Source organism: Chrysochloris asiatica, unplaced genomic scaffold (genome assembly GCF_000296735.1).
Source record: "Chrysochloris asiatica unplaced genomic scaffold, ChrAsi1.0 scaffold00096, whole genome shotgun sequence".
NCBI lineage: Eukaryota > Metazoa > Chordata > Mammalia > Afrosoricida > Chrysochloridae > Chrysochloris > Chrysochloris asiatica.
This window is the reverse complement of record NW_006408614.1, coordinates 1255695-1270552: the sequence shown is the minus strand read 5'-3', so window position 1 is coordinate 1270552 and position 14858 is coordinate 1255695. Positions and strand designations below refer to the sequence as shown.

Below are 14858 nucleotides of genomic sequence, written 5' to 3'. Positions count from 1 at the left end.
TGCCCGGTCCTGGGCCAACCTCACAATTGTTTCCACGCTTGAGCCCATTGATGCTGCCACTTTGCCAATCCATCTCGCTAGGGGTCTTCCACTTTTTCTCTGACCCTCCTCCTTACCGAACATGATATCCTTCTCCAGCGACTGTTCCCTCCGGACAATATGTCTGAAGTATGACAGACAAAGTTTGGCCATCCTGGCCTCCAAGGAACACTCTGGCTGTACTTCTTCCAACGCAGATGTGTTTGTTCTTTTGGCAGTCCATGGCACTTTCGATATTCTCTTCTAACAACATAACTCAAAAGCATTAATTTTTCTATGGTCTTCCTTATTCACTGTCCAGCTTTCACATGCTTATGAAGTTATTGAAAATACCATGGTTTGGATCAAGCGCACCTTAGTCCTCAAGCTGACATCTTTGCTCTTCAACACTTTAAAAAGGTCTTGTGCAGCAGATTTGCCTAATGCAATATGTCGTTTGATTTCTTGACCGCTGCTTCCATAGTGTTGATGGTTGATTCAAGAGGACTAAATGTTAAGTCACATTGTTGGTAACACAAATGAGGAACTTTACCCACAGTATCTGACTCTACAGGTCATCCCTGGGTTACCAGTGGTCCACTTCTGGACAACTCCTATTTATCCTTTAATGTTATGTAAATTCACCCTCACTTTGGAATTATTAAGGATCCCTGGTGCTGCAGTAGGTTAAGTCTTGAGCTTCTAACTGCAAGGTGGGAGGTTCAAACCCACCAACTGCTCTCAGGAAACCTTTTGCATTTCAGAAAATCAAGTGGTAAAACTTTCATTTTCTTTTACATTCATAAGGTTCTGTCCTCTCCTTATTCCTGCTCCATGGAAAGAAACAGAGGCTGTCACCTCTAAAATACAAAAAACAAACCCACTACTATGAGTTGATTCTGACTCATAGCGCCCCTAGTGGACAGAGAACTGCCCCACGGGGTTCCCAAGGAACTTTCTGGACACAGACGGACTCATCTGTCTCAGGTGGTGCAGCTGAATGAATGTGAACCGCCACCTTTCAGTTAGTAACTCAGCCAACGCATGTGGAAATTTACTTTACAATATTACTGCGTTCTGTGATCAGCTCCAATAACTAGACTTTCCCCCCACCCCCCAGGTGATCCCAGATATTGCTTGTGGGAACGCCAGTGCCAACAGCTCTGCAGGTGGCCGCCTGGTATCCTTCGATGTGCCACAGAACACCTCAGTAAAGTGAGTTTTCCCCGTCAAGGTGCTCGCTTGGTACACTGACCCCTGGCTGGGCCATGTGTGTAACAGGGTCGGGAACTAGTTAGTCCCGTGGGGTTCATGGAAGGAGTCCCGTGTGTAGATGAGGCCCAGGTTACTCAGAACCTGGAGGGAGTATTTCAGAGGAGGCAAGGGCAGGTAGGATCGCTGACAAGGCTGGGAATGTGGGATTGTGGAATTGGATTGGATAAATCGGTATGAGGAAGGAAAACCTGAGACCCTAGATAAAATTCGGAGCCAGACTTACCCCTTTCTGAATCACTGAGCTTCCCAGATTATTTAGTCTCTTATGGTCTTAATTAGCTGAATTTAATAATAATAATAAAGGAGTCCTGGCACGCTATGGGTTAATGTGCTGAACTGTAAAGTCGGTTTGAACCACGAGGACCGTGATTCAAGCTCACCAGCTGCTCCTAGGAAACCCTATACAGGATCACTATGAATTAGAACTGACTTGATGGTGCTTAGCAACAACAACAACAATAAAAACAATTAAACTGAATTTAATTTATTTAAAATGAAGGTTCAGATGCATAATTCTGCCCCTCCTTTAAATTACAAATATTTGCAATCTTCTCTTGGAGAACAGGCAACTGAGAGGGTTATGTTTCCTCGGACTTTTCTTCTCTTTCACAGGACACAGTTGTGGGGATGAGGTGAGGGGTGGTCACACTGATGGGGTGGGGGCATCTGCTGTGTGCCAGGTACCCTTCCGTAAGCCCCAGTGACCGTGGTCAATGAGTACAGTGGAGCCAGCTTGGAGGGTTCCAGACTCCACAGATCACCCTCAACTCCCTTTCCTCTGCCACCCCAAGCCCATAAAATGGGTGCTCACTGTCAGCCTTTGGGGACTTTAGGTTGGGGACCTGTGGCCACAGGTTTTTTTAAGAGTAACAATGGACACTTTACCGGGGCATTTTGGACACCTTGCTTTGTGATGGGAGCAGTGGAGTCATTAAGTGTTGGGAAGGGGGACTTTTATTATATTGTCCTGTATCCCCACCCCCTTACCCACTCTGAAAGGGCAGTGAATGTCTTGGACTCAGGAAGGACTGTGCCCTGGGGAGAGGGGTGTGTCGTCTAAGGCTGCTTCATGTTCCACCAGCAGGGGGCACCCTGCCCTAAGTGTTGCGATAAGCCTCATACCCACACGCCCCCACCGTCTGGCTGTCTTTGGGAAACATGGATCATTCATTTCCTTGGCTTTCCTGGAGCGATCTCCCAGTCTGTCTCATCTTAATTGTATTTCCTTACCTCTGTCAGCGTTCCTAACAGTTCTAACTTCATCCTTTCATGATGGGTTGGTTTTGTTTCACACACACACACACACACACGCACAGACACACACACACACACACACACCCACCCCAGTAAACCTAGAGTTCTCTAAGACTTCCCTCCCCTGGCTGCAGACCTGACTCAGTCTGAGTAAAATGAGGTACCAGATGATCTCGGGATGCCTGGAACTCATTTGTTGGGGTGACCAGCCCCTTACTCTTTCATTTTTTTATGAACTCAGTTGTTTCTTTAACTTTTTAGAGCACCCTGTTGCAATCTGGGATTGGCCTGGGAAGGCAGCTGTGCATGCAGATGGTGATGGGATGAGAGGACTTCTAACCCCAGGCAGGGACCCATTCTCCAGAAACACAGAGGAAAGGATAGAACTGCCGGGGGACAGGAGGGTCAGGATGCCAAAGAAGACAAGATGTGGGCTAAATCTTGAAGGGTTATGTATTTTCCAGGCAGAAAACAGAACCAGTTGCCATCCACTCAAACTCACGTGGACCCCATGTGTGTCAGAGTAGAACTTTGCTGCACAGGGTTTTCAGTGGCTAATTTCTCAGAAGAAGGTTGCCAGGTCTTTCTTCTGAGGTACTTATGGGCAGGTTTGGTTAGTAGCTAAACATGTTAATCATTTGCACAAGAGAGAAAAGGAAGCACAAGCTGGGAGCTGGGAAACAGCATGTCTGGGGAAGAGCCAATAGCTTATTGTCTATAACACTGGGTTGTAAGGGTGGAGATTTGAGGCTGGGAGGTAGCTAGGGTCAGGGCTGACTGTCAGTGTAACTCAGGCGGCTGTGTTGAGCTACAGTACACCTTTATCATGAATTTTAGCTGGACTCTTTATATTGTGTGGTTATAGAAGGATTAGATGTGTAAAAGAACACAAAAACACCCAAATCCCAAAACACAACAACAAAAACTAAGCCCACTGCCATCCGTTCCAACTCATAGTCAGTCATTGGTGCAGAGAACAGCTCCATAGGGTTTCTGTGGCTGTGAATTTACTGCAGCAGACAACCTCCTTTCCTTCCTCTGAAGCAGCTGGTGGGTTTGAACTGCTAACCTTTCAGTTAACAGCCCAACACTCAGCTCACTGTGCCACCCCCCAAAAAAATCCATTTCTATGGAGTCAATTCCAATTCATAGTGACCCTATTTAGGATTTCAGAGACTGAATTTTTATGGGAACAGACAGCCTCATCTTTCCCTTGTGAAGTGGGTTTGAACTATCTATCTTGCTGCTAGGAGCCAAACACTTAACCCACAGCACCATCAGGTCTCCTTGGAACAACTCCAAGTAGCCTTTTATTGTTTAGGTAGCCCAAGGTGATTTACGTATGACCGATTTTGTGGGGTATCGCACGGAGATCAGTCTCCCTGAGTTAGACCGGGTGTTTGCTTGAAAGACATCTCTTTCACTTCCCAGCACCATTTGGGGTGTGTGTGTCATCTTTATTTTTATTTTGAATTTGGTGAGCTGATTGTCAGATGAATTTTCCCCAAATTGACTTTCCATTTCATTTCCTGCTTTCAGAATGGGACAAGACGCCTCTGCTTCCCTGATTTTGCTATGGAAGGTCACAGCCAACGGGTTCCAGCAGTGCTCGCTCATCGATGGTCGGAGCGTGACCCTCCTGCAGGCCCCCCGGGGCCTTGTCCTCTTGGAGGAGATGCTTGTCCTGGGACCCAATTACTTCATCGGTGAGTCACAGCATCTCCTTTCTCCAAACGCTTCCAGCACCCATATCTGATTCAACCCAGCCTGGGTTTAGTTGGTAGAGACAGAAGATAGGGATTTACCCTAATCATCTGTGTTCGAACCCATCAAAACTACCTCCATGTTGCTATTGTTGTTGTTAAGTGCCTTCAAGTCAGGTCTGATCCATAGTGACCCTATGTAGGGGTTTCTGAGGAGCAGCTGATGAGCTTGAACCACCCACCTTGCAGTTCAAACCAACTTTGCAGTCCAGTACACTAACCCACAGCATTAGGTAAGGCTTTATGTCTAGTCAAAACTGGTTTCTAAGATAAGACTTCAAAGAGTTCCTAGAGAAATAGAATAAAAAGATAGTGGATTTTTTCCTTGAACTTTGAAGCCCCCTCCTATGTCCAGTGTGACTCAAAGTGGACAAAGTTTGGGCTTCTGAATTCAGTGTCTGTGTCCCGATTCTGACCCAGCTCCCGAGGGGTAGGTGGTCTTAGGGAGCTCCCTCCAATGCTCTGCACTTCCATTTAATGCCTGACTCTTTCATCCACTTGTGCCAGGAATTGTGGGCAAGCATCTCAGAAAACCCTTAGTTCTCACTGGGCTGGGCCCTGCTTGAAAAAAAAGGGTCTCTGAGGAGCCACCAGCTCTGAAATCATTTGCAGGTTTATAGCTCTCTTGGAACCCCTCTTCTCCATCCCCACCTTTCCTTTGAGGGGAAATTCTATCTTTTCACTCTTTTTTTTTGCTGTTGTTATTGTTGTTTTTTAAAAAATGTGTTATTGTGAATTATGTGATAGTTTACATGGGAGAACATTACTTTTACATTCATTCTATCGTCTATCATCTCATTGCCATGGTTACAATCTCCTCCATGCAATCCTTCCCCCAAACCCCCCAGGTATTCAGCACACAGTCGCTCTCCCTCTCTGGATCTAAAGTCTCCAGCTGCTCCATCGCTCCATGTCATCATCTCTGGCTCCATTTCAGGCATCACTGCTTCTCTGGGTAGGGTCCCGCTCTCTGCTCTTCTCCCTTGATGGTCCTAGGGACCTCCGCTCCTAGACTGAAAAGTTAATCACTCCCCTCCTTGCTATAAAATGTCCACCCTTACATTTCTGACCCTCACAAACAGTCCTGATAACAATTATTCACTATTGTATCACAAGAGACCCGTCTGCATTTCATTGCATCAGCCCCGGCTAGTCAGATTGAATACTACTCACTGGAGATTCTACCTTCCTCCAGGCCCTCTGGATCTAGGTTCCCTCTTGAAAGCTTGTAAGCCTGTCACTTCTTGCCTTTGTAGCCCCCCACCCCCCATTTTGGGTAGCCAATGTCCAAGTTGCCCATCCCTGTCTACTCTGTTTTCACTCTTTCTTAAACATGCCTCTGTAAGGTAACCTCTGAGCTATCACATAGCCAATGAACTGTTTTCAGACTTCTCTGTCCCTGGTATTAAAATGATCTCTCCCTCTTACATTGCTCTCCATTTCCCAGTGCTTCCCCCCGCCCCTCCTCCCCAGCTTCTTGCTCCTCTGAGGGCTGCATGTGGGCAGATTTTCAGTGGATTGTCATTTGTCACCTCCACCCTGGAGTAGCATTCTGACTGTATCCAGCACGTTCGTCTCATCCCCCCCTCCCCACCCCGTCAGCACCAAGTGCCTTTTGGGGTCAGGATGGGTAACTGTAACCCTTTAATATACTGATATCCGCTGCTGTATTGGCATTTGTCCCATTTGTAGGCAGCCTAAATTCAAAGCTACAACTCAATTTTAGACTCTCCCCATCCCAGGCCAAGGTACGCAAATGCCCTCCTGCTACATTTCTTAGTAGGGTCTCTGGTCCTGCCATCTGTCCCCATATCCCTCACCCAGAGGATGGGAGTCAGGAGTGATGCAGCCTTTCTCAGGCTTCCACGAGACTCCGAAGGTGAAAGCATGAATTACAAATACTAAGAATTATTTTAGGGCACTCTCGATTTTTTTTTTTTAAAGAGATACACTAAGCATTTCACTTAATTAAATAGACACTGTATCTTTGATGGGCAGCTCAGTGACTCTATATGATAAGCACTGCATTACAAACCACTGGGTTGGCAGTTCGAACTCACCAGGCGCTCCCCAGAGGAAAGATGAGGCTTTCTGCTCCAGCAAAGATGCACAGCCTTGGGAACCCTATACCAGGTTGCTATGAGTTGGCACCTACTCAAAGGCACTTAACAACAACAACAGAGTCACATCTATTTTTCATTCCCTAATGCATTCCAGTTGAAATATGTTAGGGAATGTAGATTGAAAATATGTCCCTGGTGATAGAAATGATCCTGGAGATTGCATGATAGAATTTTGCCAAACCAATGACTTCTTCGTTGTAAATGAAGGAAACGCTGCTTCCTTTTTAAAACAGCATAAAAAGCTGCTGTACACATAGACCTCGTCTGATGGGATACACAGTGATCAAGTTGACTACATCTGTGGGACGAGATGAAGAATCTCAATATCATCAACGAAATTAAGGCCAGGGGCCAACTTTGGAACAGATCATCGGTTGTCCATATGCAAGTTCACACGGAAGCAGAAGATGATTAAAACAAGTCCATCAGAGACAAAATATAATCTTGAGTATATTCCGCCTGAATTGAAAGACCATCTGAGGAACAGATGTGATGCATTGCACACTAATGCTAGAAGACCAGAAGAGTTGTAGGGTGGCATCAAGAACATCATACAGGAAGAAAGCAAAATGACATACAAAAAATTGGATGGGAAGAAAAGACAAGAATGTATGCCAGAAGAGACTATGAAACGTGCCCCGGAGCATAGAGAAGCTAAAGTGAGTGGGAGAAATGAGGAAGTCAAAGAGCTGAACAGAAAATTTCAAAGAACAACTTGAAAAGACAAAGTCAAATATTATAATGAGATGTGCAAAGATCTGGAATTAGAAAACCAAAAGGGAAGAACGCGCTCAGCATTTCTCAGCCTGAAAGAATAGAAGAAAAGAAATCAAGCCTTGGGATTCAATATTGAAGGATTCTATGGGAAAATATTGAGTGATGCAGAAAGCACCAAAAGAAGATGGATGGTATGCACAGAGTCACTGTACCAAAAAGAAATGGTTGATGTGTAACCATTTCCAGAGGGAGCAGATGATCAAGATCTGAGAGTACTGAAGGAAGAAGTCCAGGCTGCACTGAAGACACTGGTGAAAAACAAGGCTCCAGCAATTGGTGGAAGACACATGGGAATGTTTCAACAAACTGATGCAACACTGGAGGTGCTCACTCATCTATGCCAAGTAATTTGGAAGACAGCTCCTTGGCCAGCCAACTGGAAGAGAACCATATCATCAACAACCGTATAGTTAATATCACAAGCAAGTAAAATTTTGCTGACGATAATTAAAAAATGGTTGCAACAGTACATTGACAGAGAACTGCCAGAAATTCAAGCCAGATTTGGAAAAGGATGTGAAACTAGAGATATTATTGCTGATGCAGATGGATCTTGCTTTGAAAGCAGAAAATTTCAGAAAGATGTTTACTTGTGCTTTATTGACTGTGCAAAAGCTTTTGACTGTGTGGGTCATAACAAGCTATGGACAGCATTGTGAAAAATGAGTATTTCAGAACACTTTATTGTACTCATGAGGAACCTGTACATAGATCAAGAGGCAGCTGTTTGAATAGAATATGGGACTACTGAGTGGTTTATGTTAAGGAAAGGTGTACACCATGGTTGTATCCTTTCACTATATTTACTCACTCTACATGAATGAATAATCCCGTAGAATGAATGATTAGACATCTGAGCAAATAATCTGAGAAACTGTATTATATGAAGAAGAACGTGTTATTAGGATTGGAGGAAGACTCATTAACAACCTGTGATATGCAGGTGACCGAGCCTTGTTTGTATCATTTAAAGTGAAGAGGATTTAAAAATACTGATGAAGATCCAAGACTACATCTGTGGTATGGATGCACCTCAATGTAAAGAGAAAAAAAAAAAAATATATATATATATTCACCGCCTTGCCAATAAATAACATCAGGATAAATGGAGAAAAGACTGAAGTTGTCAAAAACTGCATTTTGCTTGGAGCCACCATCAACATTCATGGAAAAGCAATCGAGAAATCAAATAACTTATTCAATTAGATGAACCTGTTGTATAAGATCACTTTAAAGTGTTTGAGAGCAAAGATACCAGTTTGAGAACTAAGTTGCGCTTGATCCAAGCCATGATAATTTTCAGTTGCTTCAAATGCATGTGAAAGTTTGACAATGGATAAGGAACACAGTAGAAGAACCAATGAATTACAGTGTTGGAGAAGAATATTAAAAGTACCATGGACTAATAGAAGAACAAACAAATCTGTCTTGGAAGAAGTGTAGCCAGAAGGCTCCTGAGAAGCCAGGATGATGAGACTTGGTCTTTTGGTCTTTGAATATGTTATCAGGAGGTACCAGTTCTTTGAGAAGGACATCATGCTTAGTAAAGTAGGGGGTCAACGAAAAACAGGAAGACTCACAACAAGATGGATTGACACAGTGGCCGCAACAGTGGGCTCAAACGTAATAGTAATTGTGAGGATGAGGCTGGCCTGGACAGTGTTATGCTTTGTTGCGCATAGGGTCACTATGAGTCGGAATCTACTCAATGACACCTAGCAACAACAACAACAACACATTCCCAGTAACTGTCATTTACTTCTATACATTGTGTAAAAGGAAACAGTTTGAGGTTTTGATAAATGATTTCCTTTTTATTTTATAATGATCTTTTCAGGTTTTTTCTTGACTAGATTAATTTACCCTTGTATGACCTGGAGCTAATATTGCAAGAAAATATATGCGGTGTTACTAGTCTTTAAAAGACTAATTTGTCCAGAAGCTATCCATTTGAAATATTGGCTAATAGTTTATGCTACTCTCTTAATTTTCTAGGCCTTCTAGAAAAGAAATACCACACGTGGGTGGCCTTAAAGAAACAGAAATTTTTTCTCTCACATTTTAGGAGGATAGATGTTTGAATTCAGGGTACATGATCCAGGGCAAGGCCTTCTCTCTCTTGTTGGCTCTGGTACTGCCTCCTTTCAACATGTGTGGACCCAGCATTCCTTGGTGAGATCTCCATGTGTCTTGGCATCCATCTTCCCCTGGGTCTAGGAGGCTCTTAGCACGGGGACCCCGGGTCCGTAGGACAGGCTTCATCCTCAGTTCTTTCTTGGAAGTAGTGGATCACTTGGAAGTTACTTGATAGACCCTAACAACAACCAAAAGTGCATTTTATTTTTTTCAGATACAATGAATTTGGTGAACTCCAACACAATTTGATCTTGTTCTGCTAACAGAAATTTCATTAAAAATTCAAACAAAACAATGTAAACTTTGGTTGGCAGGCTATAGTTTCTCAGATAAATCATTTCTAAAGACATTTTGTTTGGAATATTATTAGCCAAATGAAGGAATTCTTTCTCAAAAATTATACTTTGGGTAGTTATGAGAGGATGATCATTTTGAATAAGAATGTTTAATGCTATAAACAATTTTTTTTTCCAGTTTGAATATATGGTCTCGTACCTTTAAACATTCCCTAAGTACAACTGGAGAATCCTGGTGTGATGCCGAAGCATAAGCACTCCACCTCAAGGTTCTCCGTGAGTCGGAACCGACTCGACACCACTTAACAACGGCAAAGCTTTGCTTGTTGAATCGCTCTCAAGAGATTGACTCAAGACAAGACTGAATCCTGTAGATTCCCTCTGGCTTTGTTAACATCCTAGAAGCGAGGGTCTGCAGCAGATTGACTAATCACATCAGACCAGAGCTGATCACATCATGGGGTGATTACATCTTATTGGATCTTATCATAGAGGTGATGATTAAACCTTTGAGAATCCTGACCCAGCCAAATCAACACAAAACCTCAACTGTCCTCCTAATCACCCTCAATGATTTCTCCAAACATAACTTATGGAAAAACGTGATTTAAAATTTCTACGGTACAGAGCAGAGGGCTCCGCTGTGTCTTTGGGAGATAAACGTGATTGCTGTTAACTAGCCTTCAGCATAGTAGTATTTTTCAAAGCTTGTTGCCAAGTCTAATTTTCTACGCATTCTGCATGAGGACCATGTGTTGACCTACTATTATTGTTGTGTGGATACCGTATCTGACCTATTCCGTATCACTACATTTAGTTTTTGTTTTATTTAGTTTTATGCAGGTTGTTGTTGTTCATTGCTGTTGAGTCGGCTCTGACTCCAAGCAACCCCACATTCAACAGCATGAAGTATTGCCTAACCTGCACTGTCTTCACGGTCACTGGTTGGCTCGAGTCCTATGTTGAGGCCGCTGTGGACTTTGAGTGCTGTTCCACCCAGGGACTTATTTCAGCACTCTATCTGACAGTCTTCTCTTGTCATCACCGGGTTGTCATTAGGTGATTTCTGGAGGTCTTCTTTCTTAACCTGTTTTTATCTTTTTTTTCCCAGGCCTTCTTTCTTAGTATTTTAATCTTTGAAGCTCTGCTGAAATCTGTCCACCACTCAGTTGTGAACTGCAACGTTGGTGATTGAACCCTACAAAGCAGTTCTCCTCTGTCTTATGGGGTCCCTGTGAGTCGGAATTGACATGATGGCAGTGGGGTTTAAAAGTTTTTAGTTTTATTTTATAGTTTGGCTTATAGTTTCCAGTCTCATAGCAACACACAAGCCACCATAGTATGACAAATTGAATATAGGTGTTGTTGTCTCTCTCTCTCTCTCTCTATATATATATCTATATCTAGATAAATAGAATAGCTTCCTAAGGAGCTCTGGTAGTGTAGTGGTTATAAATTGGGCGGCTAATATCAAGGTCAGCAGTTCGAAACTACCAGCAGGTCCATGGGAGAAAGATGATGCTTTCTGCTCCCGTAAAGGTTTACAGCCTCGGAAGCCCTATGCAGGGTCGCTATGAGCCGGCGTTGACTCAATGGCACTTAACAACAACAACAACATATATGACTTCCTGGCAGGAAAGCCCTGATGTACTTTTGTACTTTTTGGGAGATGTGTGTAATTTCCCTCTATTCTTCAATGCATCCCTTTTTACTCTCGTGCCGCCCACAAATTTCAGCTCTTCCGCCCCTACGGGCCTCTTCTATTTTCCAAAATGTGCGTCTTCCACATGTGTTCTTTGCCTTCTGCAGTGTTTGGGGTAAATAAGTAGATGTCCATTGCTTGGCATTGCTTCATGGGAGGCATCAGATGTGTTCGTTTCTCAGCTCATGTAGTTCCTAGCAGGTCCAAGTTGTGTCTCTGTGACGCCCTCGTAAGTCAGTGGCTTTACCAACCATGGAAACCTCAATTGCCCTTGTGGTGCAGTGGTTAAAAAGCTGGACTGTTAACCAAAAGTTTGGTGGTTCTAACCTACCAGCCGCTCCATAGGAGCCAGATGTGGCAGTCTGCTGTTGTAAACATTTGAAGCCTCGGAAACCTATGGAGTAGTTCTGCTTTGTCTCATAGGATTTCTGTGAGTCGGAACCAACTGGATGGTAACAGGTTTGTGTGTTTCTTTGGGCTCCCTTGGATAATTTCATTTCTAGCCAATATCACATAGGTTAGTATCTGAATGGTCTCTGCCCCACCGCCCCTTTAAGTATTGGCTTTATATGTTTAACCTGTAAGTTTCAAGAATGAAGGGACTTTGCACACAGAAGGCCATGTGTTCGTACCCGAGTCATGAGACTGCTCAGATAGAACAGGTATGCTCTTGAATCCAGGCCAGCAGCAAAATGTCAGTTTGAGAAATTCTTTCTAGAATTTCATAACCCACCTTTGTGACATTTAAACTTTCCCACTTTTATTACATTAAAAGTATTGTAAAAAAAAAAAAAAGAGAGAGAGAGAGAAAAGAGAACTTATTCCTCTTTCTTTTGGAAATAGTATATTTTGTCTTTGACAGGATCTTATTCTGAGGGTCAGGGGTCAATCGTTGAAGGAAGTTTGAAAAGAATATCATCTACAGAATCATTAGCATCTCCATTTTGCTGAAAACTTTAAAGATTTAACAAAGAAAATGCAAATAGATCTCACCTTTTCCTGGTCTTCAGAAAGCCACATTTGAATATGGTCTATTGAACTCACTATAATAGAGGAATAAAACCCTGAGAAATGTTCAAATAAAAAGCAATCGTTGGAAAAGAATAAAAGCAGAAGAAATATTGGTGGCCTGAGCAACGTGTCATTTAAATTCTTGCAGCTCACGTTTGCCTAGGTCAAAGATTGCTGTGAAATTTAAGTTTTATTGAAATGGAAACATTTTAGGATTATTAGCAGATAAGATTATTCTTATTGGTAATGAGTATCATACTTATTATTATTAGACTAATAAACTTCTGCATTCCTAATGGAGTCCTGGTATGATGCTATAGGGTAATCACTGGACTTCTAATCATAAGGTTCATGGTTCAAACCCACCAGTTGTTCCTCAGAAACCCTATACAGGGTTGCTATGAGTTGGAACTGACTCAGTGACACTTAACAACAGCATGTTCCTAGGTATTGTCATGATCAGCTTCAATTATTTATGGAGTCCTGGTGTGGCCCTGTGGGCTAATGCATCAGACTGCAAAGTCATTTGAACTGCAAAGTTGGTGGTTCAAGCTTACCAGCTGATCCTTGGAAACCCTATACAAGGTTGCTATGGGTCAGAATTGACTTGATGGCACTTAACAGCAACAACATTGCTTTTTGTGCTAAACTAGGGATTATTATTTTTTTAAAATTCCATTTTAGACACTTTTGGTCTCCCATAACTGACAGTCTGAGGTTCATTTCTTGTTTTTTGTTGCCGCTGAGTTGGCCCCTGACTCATGGGAACCCTGTGGGCAACAGAACAGAATGCTGGTGGGTCCTGAGGAGTCTATATGATTGAATCCACAATGATTAATGTGACCCATAGGATTTTCACTGGTTTACAAAGTAGATACCCTAGTCCATCTTAGACTGGAGGCTCTGCTCCTCTCCTAGTCTGTCTTAGACTGGAAACTCTGCTGAAAGCTCTTCAACACCAGAGCTTCCACTGGTAGACCGGTAGCTGCACATGAGGTGGACTGGTTGGGAATCACACCTGGGGTTCCCACAAGGCAGGTGAGAACTCTGTCACTAAATCACTAATGCCCCCATGAAAGTTCATTAAACCCAAACCCATTGCCCTCAACTTGATTCCAGCTTATAGTTGGAGCCTACATGATGGAGTAGAACTATGCCATAGGATTTCCAAGGCTGTACATCTTTATGGAAATACATTGCCTCATCAGAGCAGCTGGTAGGTTTGAACCACTGGCTTTTTAGTGAGCAGATGTGTGTTTAATCATTGTGCCACCAGGGCTCCTTCATGTTCATTGTTGTTGTTGTTGTTTTAAGTGCCATTGAGTCGGTTCCGACCCATAGCAACCTTGTATAGGGTTTTCAAGGAGCAGCCGGCGAGCTTGAACCACTGACCTTGCAGTTCAAATGACTTTGCAGTCTGATGCCACACCAGGATTGGGTCCCAGTAAATGGCAGATGCCCAGGTTTTGGTGGGGTGGGACAGGTGGTGAAAGATGAATGAGATCTGGTGTCCTCTAAGAGATGCCTAGAATCAGGTGCACAGCTTTCTGGGAAGGTAGATGTTATGTCCACCCACAGACCTGCATATTCTTCCAGAAGACCTACCGCAAGTCCTCAGATGAGTCCTTTGCATATTAAAATATGTGCACATTGTAGGACCTTAGGAAGACATAAAAAGTGACCTTATGATAGAGTGAACCAGCCGAAGTCTGTGTGTCATTGCATGCTTGCAAGTTCCTCAGGGCTCATGCTCTTTTCAGGCACCAGTTTCAGAAAGAGAACAAATTTGCTAGAAGGAGCCCTGATGGCACTGCGGGTTAAGCACGGGACTGTTACAAATAAAAAAGTTAGTAGTTCAAACCTACCAGCCGCTCTGTGGGAGAAAGATGCGGCAGTTTGCTCCCATGAAGATTTAAAGCTTTGGAAACCCTATGGAGCAGTTCTACTCTGTCCTATAGGGTCGCTGTGAGTCAGAATTGATGCGAGGACAGTGGCTTTGGTTGGCTGGGACTAGGTAGAGGGGTTTGCTCTGGTCTCAAGATGGAAATTCCGGGTGACTCACTGCCATTGAGTCACTTCTGACTTATAGTAGCAATATGAGTGTTACTGTTGTTGTTAAGTGCCGTTGAGTCCATTTCTGAAGAGCATCTGATAGGTCTGAACTGCCAACCTTGTGGTTAGCAGTCCAGTGCTTACGCAACAGTGCCAAACATATAGCCATCCTATAGGACAGAGGAAAACTGCCCCGGAAGGTTTCCAAGACTGGATGTCTTTATGGAAGAAGCCGGCCACATCTCTCTTCTATAGAGCAGCTGGTGGGTTTGAATTTCCACCCTTTAGCTTAATAGCTGAGCACTTTAACCACGGTGCCACCAGGGTTCCTAAAACTCAAGGTGGTTCTGTTTTGTACCCATATAGGGTTTCTGAGAGCGGTTGGTGGGTTTGAACCACTGACCAGTTCAGTGGTTTCTCCTATAGCACCAATGGAGCTTTATAATCATAA

The 14858-nt window shown here is 43.4% G+C and overlaps 1 protein-coding gene across 1 annotated transcript in view; it reads left to right on the top strand.

Moving 5' to 3' along the window:
- DNER (delta/notch-like EGF repeat containing) overlaps positions 1-14858 on the top strand; it is a 449127-nt gene that overhangs the window by 192388 nt on the left and 241881 nt on the right. The window contains exons 3-4 of the mRNA XM_006866792.1: positions 1139-1233; positions 4087-4253. Coding sequence (XP_006866854.1) covers positions 1139-1233; positions 4087-4253 — 262 coding nt within the window. The remainder of the gene's footprint in view (positions 1-1138; positions 1234-4086; positions 4254-14858) is intronic.